The sequence below is a fragment of the Hippocampus comes genome, unplaced genomic scaffold, assembly GCF_001891065.2.
Source record: "Hippocampus comes isolate QL1 unplaced genomic scaffold, H_comes_QL1_v1.1 scaffold57, whole genome shotgun sequence".
NCBI classification, from domain to species: domain Eukaryota; kingdom Metazoa; phylum Chordata; class Actinopteri; order Syngnathiformes; family Syngnathidae; genus Hippocampus; species Hippocampus comes.
Genome location: NW_017805039.1, coordinates 2,933,357 through 2,944,645, shown reverse-complemented (window position 1 = coordinate 2,944,645; position 11,289 = coordinate 2,933,357). Strand labels below are relative to the sequence as shown.

The window sequence follows — 11,289 nt, the reverse complement described above, 5'->3', positions numbered from 1 at the left end:
AAATACGCCACATGAGGGAGCCGTTTTGAAGGCTATCACGTCTGGTGGCCTTGCCTGCCCTGCCATCTGCAGGCTGATTCATTGGGTGGTAAGTAAATGAAGTCAACTTTAAGTCAACAAGCTACCTCATTTGTCATTTTGTTTAATCCATCGAAATTTGGGGGTGTATTCTGACGTAAAGATTGGAAAAAAAAACGTCACCGGTAGTAGTCATGAAATCTAACTTGAAAGACCATCACACTATTTCTTCTGTCACTTCTTTAAAACAAAACACAAGTACATTTGGTGTTAATGCTGGCTGGCTAGTGTGATAAATTAATTTAGTGGTGGTAGAGGGTTCTAGGAACAAATTTGGCCGACAAGGGATTTGGGTTCAAACAACGTTCATGAATATTCACACAGACAAGCGCTGATTGGCCAGCGTCCTCGATGACTCCCCGCCGTCCTCATTTAATATTCAAAGGAGCTCTCTCAGCCCCGCTGCAATAAAGGGCGATAGCGGACCATGGGGAGCAGGGGGAAACTTTTTATACTGACATATTAGCGCTATGACTTTTGACTAAGACTTAACTGGGGCCAGGCTCCGGGCGTGAGGAGCGTACAAGGGCTCTTTTTTTTCGGAATCAAAAAGGACCACTCGACATCTCGCCCCGAGGAAAAAAGCCACCAAGAAACGAGTTCCATTGAAAGTATCTGCGGTGGCAAGTCGAGTTCAGCCCTTTGGATTGAAGATGAGCTTATTGTCTGCCATAGACACGAGTGCCTCCGTGTACCAGCCTGCGCAACTCCTCAACTGGGTCTATCTCTCCTTGCAAGACCCCCACCACCAGACCAGCGCCTTTGACGCCTTCAGACCCGAACCCAACTCTTCCCACCCGGATCTCAACTTCAGCAAGAGTCCCGCCTCGGCCGACTTGAGCTCTTCCCTCAACTCCAACTATCTCAACAACTTCTTTCAACTGCAGCGCAATGAGGTGACATTTATGTGTAACAGTCTTTTTTTTTTTTTTTTTTTTTGGGAGTGAGTGTGTTTCAAGTAACCCAGCTGGAGGCATGCCTGTGCAGGGAATGTTTTGTGCACGGACAGCCCGGACTATTCTGGTAGGATACACCCGCTGTGATCATTTTATATGGACCATGACTTCAGCAACCCTTATGGGGGTGTTGTGATGAAGTTTTAGCAACATTATACAACGACAAGTAGAATTTCTATTATAACTCAGTCATCCTCATGCTAGAAAGTCCATCCCGAAAATAACCTATAGCCTTTTGACTCTTGATATGGAGCCTGTAAAAATGATGATTTTGCAATGCATACTTCAGATTTTGTTCATGTGTGTGTGACAAGGTCAAGCAAAGTCAGGGGCGTGGAATCAAAAGGCCATACTAAAATTGATGCAAAAATGATACAAAGATGGGACCAAGTCTCAAGTAGGTCCAAGTTTCAAACGGGAAACAGATTGCAATGAATTTGGTCCCACTAAGACTGCGACACAACTCAAACCTGTTGCTGGCCATTTGCACAAATAACACAGAGAAATGAGACTTGGCCCGAAATGACTTGCATGAGGCTAAATGAATTTGGACTAGTTTTAGACATAGAGAGGTCATCTGAGCAGTCCACATTCGTCTTTTTTTTTTACCTCTTCAAATAGACACGGCCGTGCAAACAAAATCAACCCGTGTTTGCATATTGTCTATTTTTGAAGCGCTGTGTAATTTTAGGGACAAACATGCTGTTAATGTATGCCGGGCGCAAACCTGACACTACAAACTGTGCACATTGCAAACACAGCACTTCATCTAAGGCGCACTCCCTGCTTATATTCCTAGTGTGTTTATTACACTGCAGTTTTAAGACTCAAAGTCGATGTGCTCGTGTTCTTTATTATGGTAATAGCCATCGACGTCACTTAACATGAAACAGTCCTCGGAAGAATGGGTGTGCACACAATGCATTACACGCAATAGTGTAATACAATTCAATCCACATGAGAATAATGTGTTTCAAAGTGAGAGAGCGTGCATACGGGCTGGAAACAGTTTAGGGGCACCGGGGATTTTGCAACTTTCTATGCCGACGATGCCAAGCTAAATAAACCACCGCAGAGATTTGATGATGAGATGAGTAATGCAGTTGTTTTCAAGACACGAAAGTGCAAAAGTCCGAACTAGTATCGGCGTGGTGTCGATAGATCGGGTTTTTTTTCCCCACCAAAAAAGCTAAGTTCTAATTTAAAAAGACGTATCCTTATGCAATATATCGTGACAGTCTTTCGATTTTTGTTTCCAAGGTACATTAACCCTAACCTCTCGTTGTTTCCTTTGTAACTTCCTGCAGTTTTATGCTAGCTCAGGTCACCCCAGCAGGCAGAACAGCTCCGGTTTTAAAACAACAGAGCGTGATTGCCCCCTGATGTGCCGACACCACAATCCTAAATCTGGGAAAACGAATGCTTCTCTTGCTTGGTTGCGCAGGACATCGTTTCCTAGCTTTTGTAGCACCCGATGTACACATTCATCACCCCAAAAAAAAAACTTTAAATGAAACTGTGCGAGATCCGCTCAACTCTTTCACTTCATGCTGACTCACCTCACAGTTTCACCCCATCTTTGTATGAAATCACTCTGCTTTGGTCTGCCAGCTGGAGAGCGAAAACCAAAAATGAAGTTTTGTGTTTTCTCAAAGTAGCACCACAACAACTGCACTAAATGAACACACAAACAAGTGTGTGTGTGCGTGTGGCAACGCATAACGCAGTAATACCCGGGGTTGAAAGGCATGGCAGATGGAAAACCTGAGAATGGACAGGACTGTGATGCTTGATTTACAATGACAAGATGTAATAAATGAACACAGCCTTAAAGCTGGATCTGGTTCGAGAGTCCACGGCAAACAGTCTGTAGATATATAGATCTGGCATGGAAGCGCGGACAGGTTGCCAAGTTTTAGGTTTCTGTGCAATGCAACATTAAACAGCAACATTATTTCCCAGACACTGGGCCGGATCCCAAAAAATTCTTAACCCTCTGTGATGAGGATGAATTTATCTGTGGATCCCATCAAGCTCACTCACTGGGGCCTTTGCTTTCATGTGGCTTTGCAAGTATTTGTCATTGCAGCAGTTAAAGGATTAATCATTTCATGCCAGATGTCGAGTTTGTTGGTGAGACCGTGGACATTTGATAAGACCCAAGTCCAAGCATTCATTATTTTGTCATTTTGTTACATTTCATCAAAGTCCAAAGTGTTATGGTGTAAGTCAGACCCGAACGATTTCTGGCGAAGTTTTGAGCAAATCCGAAAGTTTCAAAAAGCAGTCAAATGATTACATCTGTCTAAGTTTCAAAGGAGTCTTTTTTGTTCGAGATTGAAGACAGTCTTAGACCTCTCGTCCGACTTTTAAACAGGCCCACAATTTTCCCCATTTAGTCTCAAGATGGTCCCGTTACAACTCCAGTATATGAGCAACTGGCTGAATCAAGGCCCAACTCGGCTTGTTTCTGGCTTCATGCAGTAACTTGAGGTCTGTGCCAACCTTAGACAACCTGCATTACTTGACTCAGGAGATCACATGAATTTTGACTTGTTTTGGATTATTTACCACTTGGTCAAAATGACTTTCTGAAGACATGACCAAGATGACTGACTCGAAGTTCACTTGAAAAATGCACAGAAGACTTGCTTGAGACATGGATGAAGATGATTGAGGCGCAACAGACCCAAGACATGAACCAAATTACCATATTTTCCGCACTATAAGGCGCACCTAAAAGCATTCGATTTTCTCAAAAGCCAATTGTGCACCTTATAATCCGATCTACCGTATATCTGGATCAATATTCTAATTTCTTGGATGTAGTATTTTAAATATTCTGTGAAGCACTTTGTTATAGCTGCAGCGGTTGTGAAAGCGCTGCATAAATAAAGCTGTATTGTATTGTATTCCCTTTAGCAAAGCTCCATCTAGTGGATACATAATGCTACCCCAGCCACTATTGTAGCTTCTATTCTATGCTCCTTATATATGAAAGCAGTTTTAAAATAGGCCATTCATTGAAGGTGCACCTTACACTCCGAAGCGCCTTATAGTGTGGAAAATAGGGTAATCAAGATTTTTCCTAGACTGGACTCAATTTAAGACTGGCTTGAAACTCGGTCTTACCCAATACGGACATGACGTTCCAATGGATCCATCTGTAATCGCGACTGACGTTCATAAGGTAAAAGAGTATGAGCTCTATATAAAAACAAATTAAATTTGTAACTTTAGTCATCAACTGTCGCTTTAAATTTCCCAAGTTCCCTGATGTGCTTTGGGTCATAAGTGGCAAGGGGTGGGCGAGTCGAGGACAGTTTTGGAAGAGTGACGTTCACATGATCCAAAGGGCTTTTCTTTCGAACAGAGGAAGGGAAATGAAGCTCAGTGGGCCGCTTTCGTCCTGCTATTAATATTCAGATGGCATTTTCAGTGTCGCAGCTGGTTCAGCGGCATGCTTCTCTGCGTTCTGCGACAACACAAACTGACCGCCGCTTGTTTACCGCCAGCAGCTTCTGGTGACATTGCTGATGTTCCGCAGGCTGGCGAAGGAACATGCCTTCCATCTTGTTTACAATGACTCATCCTCTGTAAAGTCCTGTTCTTCTCCTCAGCGAACCTGCTTAGTACTTTTCCAACTCGTGAGCACAGCTGGGACTCTCGCCAGATGTTCTGAATTTAATGAGAGAAAAGATCTGGGGTCTTTTCTTTTTTTTTTCCTCATTTTTGTTTTTGTCCGGCAGAAATTGGAGAGAACACAAGCAAAGGAAATTGCTTATTAAACGCAGAATTTTCCAATGTGCAAGAGACAAATACATTGCTTTTTTTGTATGATGTTGTATGCACTGCATAGTACTTAAAGTTTAGGGTCATATTCAGCCGATCTCTTGGTCCTCTTTTAGCTGGACAAACTAAGTCAAAATGATTATTTCATATTTCTGTGTCTTTATGAACATGTCAGAACTAACTTCAGATGGCGGTCTCACTTGTGTTGACTTCAGTTAAGTGAAAAGGTTGCTTAGCTTGTGAAATGCGAACGAAAGAGCTCCGGGTTCACTTTTCGTAAAATGGACCAGAAAGTGCAATGAACTTGCAATCCAAACAGTACATGCACAGTTTTGTACAGATTGATATGTTTTCTAAAGACACGTTTGGTAAAAAGGCAAAGCAGCCTGTGTGCAGACTAGAGACGGTTTCCAAACTTACGAATGGATTCACATCTAAGATGATGAACTTCGGGTCTCTTGGACCAGCTGGGATTGATACAATACTTGGTACTGTGAACACCAGGGTCTAACCTCAGATATGTTTTCTATTCCATAGGCCTTAAACAACAACGTGTACAAGAATGTATCGCCGTACGGCTCCCTGAACAACATCGTGGATGGGCTCAACTCGCTGACGGATCACTTCTCAGACCTTTCCCTGTCATCAGAGCCAAGAAAGCCTAACAAGAGACCGCCGCCCAATTATTTGTGCCACCTGTGCTTCAACAAGGGTCATTACATCAAAGACTGCCCTCAGGTGAGGCGCCGTTTATTACATAACCCGCGAACAGAAAGATCAGCATGACACGATCGGTACGTGTTATTGTTCCCGTAAAATGACTTAGGTGGTGTTTTGCTTTAATTATCCTCCTGTTGATACACGTCTTTTAATTTGTTTCATATGAAAAGCGGACTTGGCCGCAGCCTCTCTCTGGCTCTCTCCCTCATTGCTGCCACTCTCTATCTCTGCTCTGACCTACTTGTAAAACAGGCTGGCCTCTGTCTTTGGAAGTCATGTGTGCAAGTGCGTGTGTGTGTGTGTGCGTGTGTATGTGTGCATGTGTGTGTCTTCGTGCGCTCGCCTTCCTCTTGACTACGATGCGTTCAACCAGCCGCTAGGAATCATCCGTCATAAGCGCCGCAGTAAACAAATCAAGCTCGTTCAAGGGTTAAGTTGTGTTTCGCTGCATGGATTCATCATTTACGAGCTCTAAACATGAACAGCTGTCCCTTCGGATTTTGCCAAATGGATTTTCTGTATCTGCTCCGTTCTGCATGCTCATCTCTGATTCATTCTTACATAAAGCTTCTTTCTTTGCCCCCGGCCCCAGCTTTTTGTCATGACCCCAAAGATGACTTCTTTTCATCAGCACTCATCCATCAAGGCTTATCAAAACGAATGTAATCATAAGCTTTCGATTGGCAATTCCCTAAACCAGAGAGCAGCTTTGTTTCACATTGTGACGTAACTCTGCAGTCCCACGAGAAGAAACAAAATCATCTTCCCCACCTGCGTCCCTTCAAATAATAATAAAGGAGACGACCCTAGGATGACATAACACAGCATTACGATTAAAGGAGACGCTACGCATTCTCCCCCACAATTTAAAACAGTTCTCGGGTGCCCTAATGAGACGTTTGTAGACGCGTAGGTAATCCTTTCTCTGTTACAAAGCTTGATCTTTGATCCTCTCTCAAGGCGATTTGATGTAGAGTGGGCTTCAGGGGTCTCAAAGATGTCTTAGATTAATGGCTTTGGGAATCGGAACGAGGTCATTGTTGACAAAAAGAAAGGTGTATGCTTCACCGTATTTTGTCCTGATCTTGGAGGTCATGTCGTGTTTACTTGCACTTATTTATCAAAATGTCTGATGACTGCAGATGGTGCAAATAAAGTGAAGCCCGTGGTTGCTGCCTGTTCATTGAGCCGAGGGACGGCGACTATGTCGGGGACGTGATTTTGTCAAAATACCCAGATGATCAAGAATTATATCACATATTTTTTGCCTCCTTTTTGGAACATTGCAGAAATCGTCTTAGTTTGAAGTGGCGGACTGCTCAAACGCAGAGAAGCCTTAAAGCACGGGTGTCAAACTCAAGGCCCGGGGGCCCGATCTGGCCCACCACATCATTTTATGTGGCCCACGAAAGCAAATCAAACTTTCATGCTGCTTACTAAAATCTATACCAAAATGTCAAATTCCCATTTGTAATAAATAAGAGTGATAGTGTAAGCATTTTCTTGTTACCAAACCCCTCATTACAGTAACTTCAACAATCGGTGAATACACTGTTATTCTTGACTTCTTTATATGGTTTCAGCCAAAACGGCCCTCCAAAGGACACTAGAATTAAAATCTGGCCCGGGACAAAAATGAGTTTGACACCCCTGCCTTGGTTTCCAAACTTACGAATGGATTCACATCTAAGATGATGAACTTCGGGTCTCTTGGACCAGCTGGGATTGATACAATACTTGGTACTGTGAACACCAGGGTCTAACCTCAGATATGTTTTCTATTCCATAGGCCTTAAACAACAACGTGTACAAGAATGTATCGCCGTACGGCTCCCTGAACAACATCGTGGATGGGCTCAACTCGCTGACGGATCACTTCTCAGACCTTTCCCTGTCATCAGAGCCAAGAAAGCCTAACAAGAGACCGCCGCCCAATTATTTGTGCCACCTGTGCTTCAACAAGGGTCATTACATCAAAGACTGCCCTCAGGTGAGGCGCCGTTTATTACATAACCCGCGAACAGAAAGATCAGCATGACACGATCGGTACGTGTTATTGTTCCCGTAAAATGACTTAGGTGGTGTTTTGCTTTAATTATCCTCCTGTTGATACACGTCTTTTAATTTGTTTCATATGAAAAGCGGACTTGGCCGCAGCCTCTCTCTGGCTCTCTCCCTCATTGCTGCCACTCTCTATCTCTGCTCTGACCTACTTGTAAAACAGGCTGGCCTCTGTCTTTGGAAGTCATGTGTGCAAGTGCGTGTGTGTGTGTGTGCGTGTGTATGTGTGCATGTGTGTGTCTTCGTGCGCTCGCCTTCCTCTTGACTACGATGCGTTCAACCAGCCGCTAGGAATCATCCGTCATAAGCGCCGCAGTAAACAAATCAAGCTCGTTCAAGGGTTAAGTTGTGTTTCGCTGCATGGATTCATCATTTACGAGCTCTAAACATGAACAGCTGTCCCTTCGGATTTTGCCAAATGGATTTTCTGTATCTGCTCCGTTCTGCATGCTCATCTCTGATTCATTCTTACATAAAGCTTCTTTCTTTGCCCCCGGCCCCAGCTTTTTGTCATGACCCCAAAGATGACTTCTTTTCATCAGCACTCATCCATCAAGGCTTATCAAAACGAATGTAATCATAAGCTTTCGATTGGCAATTCCCTAAACCAGAGAGCAGCTTTGTTTCACATTGTGACGTAACTCTGCAGTCCCACGAGAAGAAACAAAATCATCTTCCCCACCTGCGTCCCTTCAAATAATAATAAAGGAGACGACCCTAGGATGACATAACACAGCATTACGATTAAAGGAGACGCTACGCATTCTCCCCCACAATTTAAAACAGTTCTCGGGTGCCCTAATGAGACGTTTGTAGACGCGTAGGTAATCCTTTCTCTGTTACAAAGCTTGATCTTTGATCCTCTCTCAAGGCGATTTGATGTAGAGTGGGCTTCAGGGGTCTCAAAGATGTCTTAGATTAATGGCTTTGGGAATCGGAACGAGGTCATTGTTGACAAAAAGAAAGGTGTATGCTTCACCGTATTTTGTCCTGATCTTGGAGGTCATGTCGTGTTTACTTGCACTTATTTATCAAAATGTCTGATGACTGCAGATGGTGCAAATAAAGTGAAGCCCGTGGTTGCTGCCTGTTCATTGAGCCGAGGGACGGCGACTATGTCGGGGACGTGATTTTGTCAAAATACCCAGATGATCAAGAATTATATCACATATTTTTTGCCTCCTTTTTGGAACATTGCAGAAATCGTCTTAGTTTGAAGTGGCGGACTGCTCAAACGCAGAGAAGCCTTAAAGCACGGGTGTCAAACTCAAGGCCCGGGGGCCCGATCTGGCCCACCACATCATTTTATGTGGCCCACGAAAGCAAATCAAACTTTCATGCTGCTTACTAAAATCTATACCAAAATGTCAAATTCCCATTTGTAATAAATAAGAGTGATAGTGTAAGCATTTTCTTGTTACCAAACCCCTCATTACAGTAACTTCAACAATCGGTGAATACACTGTTATTCTTGACTTCTTTATATGGTTTCAGCCAAAACGGCCCTCCAAAGGACACTAGAATTAAAATCTGGCCCGGGACAAAAATGAGTTTGACACCCCTGCCTTAAAGTGAACGTGGTTGTACAGTGTTGCCAATTTAGCAACAGTGACACAATAGTTTGTTCTTCGCTTTCCAAAAATTGACAAGCCGCAAATCTACCTCCCTTTTTGTGGTGTTGTTGGAAACCTTTCAAAAATCCCTCACAATTGTGCTCAGAGCAGAATATATTGAGCCCTGTGAACACAAAGACAAGAAAATCTTTACAGCTTTTCGCAAAAACACAATTTCATGAATAGGTAGTTAGCTCACTAAAGATTTATCTGGTAGTGATAAGCAGCTTGGATGTAATTTCACACTCGATGTGCGAGCAGGCACACCGGAGCAATTAAAAAAAAAACCAATGGAAGTTATTGGCTTGAGTTTTGTGATGGTGCAGGGATTTTGCTGGACTACTTCGTCATATGAAAATGCATTTTCGGAATTCCAAAAAAAAAAAAAAAAAATGCTTCTCTAAGTCAGAAAAATGTGTGTCAAATAAAAAGAACGTAGCGTATCTCAAAATTTTGGGGAGTGATTTATTTTATTTTGTAGATGCGGCGCATGTCTTTCCTTCTTGAGCGACAAGAGAAACTTCAAATGCAATAATTTCCTTTCAGGCATATCGAGATGAGCTTTGCAGATGTTGCAGGTGTCCTATGGCGACCTGTAAAGCCAAAGTCCATGGTGAGGACTGAAGCCTAATAATGATCTGATTTCATTGGACTTTAGTATAAAATAGTATAAAAATAATATTACACTCTCGCCAGACTCCTGGTTCCTTCATTTTCTCGCCATTCTTATTCCTCTCCCATTGCCTGGGTTGAGGCGCAATGGCCAATCCCGGTGCTCTGTTTCTTTTGCATGGAAGAGTAACGAGGAGCAGATGTGAGATTAAAATGCCTTGACTGGCTTTATGACATATGATGGCCGGTCTCGGGAGGTCCTTAAAAGACCTGCGCGCTGATGAAATATCTTGCGCACAAAGCCAAAGTCCAATGTGTGGGAATTAGATCATCTATTGACCACTCGAATGGGGATTTGGCCAGAAGTATATCATGCAATAAGTTACATTCGCCTCCATTTTGGCAGAAGTAATGCTGAGCCGTGACCATTTATCAAACGACTGTAATGCTCATAATTGGAGCAAGTGTTCACAAAGTAATACATAATCGACTACGTTTGTTATCTTTTCCATATCTCTTTCAAGCCCGTTCTGAAAACCACATGATGTCTAACTTTACAGCGTGTCCTCTTAAAATGATACATTGGAAATGCTGTTTTAAGTAAGCCCCGACAATGTCAGTAAAAATCCTTGGACTCAACCTTGCCAAAGATGTCAGCATTCCAAGGTCAAACTCAAAATCAAGACTCCTTCTGGTTTTTGTTTCAGCTGTTGTTAAACTGCCAGCAGTAATTCAAAATGCCGCAAAGTCTCCAAACGGCGTCCACACCTACACACTTCATCAACATCCTGATTCTTTAGCGCTCTCCTGGGCCTCCTGTCCGTGACTTTACCTTCCAATTGTGCTATATCACTTATACTATTACCTGCCCGTCATTAGTGGTGCCGTCTCTCGACCCCCAGTAATGTGTGTGACATACCTATTGCGATGTCCGGCCGACCGATTTTGCGACACTTGGATTTTGATGTGATCCCTATTTCTTATGTTTTGGGACGGTACGTCCAACTTGTCATTAGGATTGAATTCCATGCAAATGCACTAACTGCCCAGTTGCTGCTCACTGACTGAATAAGGTCATTCTTCTCACAAAACACTTTCTTTTTTTTGTTTTGGGTCATGACTTGATTTGATTGTGCATTGGCGTTTGGATATCTCTTCCACTGCTTGGCTCTGAGTGCAAGGCAATTAAATAGCTGTGGCCACCGAGGTATTTATGTGTGACTGAAATTGTTCGATTTTTATGTTTTATTTTTTTTTTGTAATAGCATGTTAACACTGGAACCACTCATGGAGGAGTGGAGACAATGGTTCTTGATAGTCAAGGGAAAACCACAAGCCTGGCAGTCCGCCGCTCCCCTTCGTCACGGGGACAGAGGTGTTATGTAAACTGGCTTTTATTCGGAAAATGAGGTCGCTCCCCCAGTCATGAGCAGAATGCCCCTCAGCCGCCACTGCCC

The 11,289-nt window shown here is 43.2% G+C and overlaps 2 protein-coding genes and 1 long non-coding RNA gene across 5 annotated transcripts in view; 2 read left to right on the top strand and 1 right to left on the bottom strand.

Annotated features, from left to right (window-relative positions):
- The first annotated feature begins 460 nt into the window (after nucleotides 1-460).
- zcchc24 (zinc finger, CCHC domain containing 24) lies at nucleotides 461-5,627 on the top strand. Its single transcript, XM_019864001.1, has 2 exons — nucleotides 461-974; nucleotides 5,364-5,627. Exons 1-2 carry the CDS (start codon nucleotides 732-734, stop codon nucleotides 5,610-5,612), a joined length of 492 nt encoding a protein of 163 aa, XP_019719560.1. The 5' UTR covers nucleotides 461-731; the 3' UTR covers nucleotides 5,613-5,627.
- ppifa (peptidylprolyl isomerase Fa) overlaps nucleotides 2,191-11,289 on the bottom strand; it is a 52,947-nt gene continuing 43,848 nt past the window's right edge. Inside the window, exons 7-8 of one of the 3 annotated variants that reach the window (XR_002167506.1) lie at nucleotides 4,544-4,735; nucleotides 2,191-2,645 (exon numbers count right to left, since the gene is read on the bottom strand). Coding sequence is in view for 1 of the 3 variants with exons in the window: in XM_019863996.1 (XP_019719555.1) it covers nucleotides 4,719-4,735 (17 nt within the window). In the remaining 2 variants the exon portion in view is untranslated. Of the gene's footprint in view, nucleotides 2,646-4,054; nucleotides 4,736-11,289 lie in introns of those variants that run through there. The other 2 variants (XM_019863996.1, XR_002167507.1) reach the window with 2 other exon arrangements.
- Nucleotides 7,307-11,289, top strand: part of LOC109512360 (uncharacterized) — a 41,050-nt gene continuing 37,067 nt past the window's right edge. Inside the window, exon 1 of the long non-coding RNA XR_002167508.1 lies at nucleotides 7,307-7,536. This is a non-coding gene — a long non-coding RNA (uncharacterized LOC109512360). The remainder of the gene's footprint in view (nucleotides 7,537-11,289) is intronic.

Excerpts from the sequence above, each read along its gene's own strand:
- zcchc24 (XM_019864001.1), top strand. The coding sequence starts at position 732 with ATGAGCTTATTGTCTGCCATAGACACGAGTGCCTCCGTGTACCAGCCT. Across the intron at positions 975-5,363 it reads TTCAACTGCAGCGCAATGAG|GCCTTAAACAACAACGTGTA; the intron begins GTGACATTTATG and ends TCTATTCCATAG.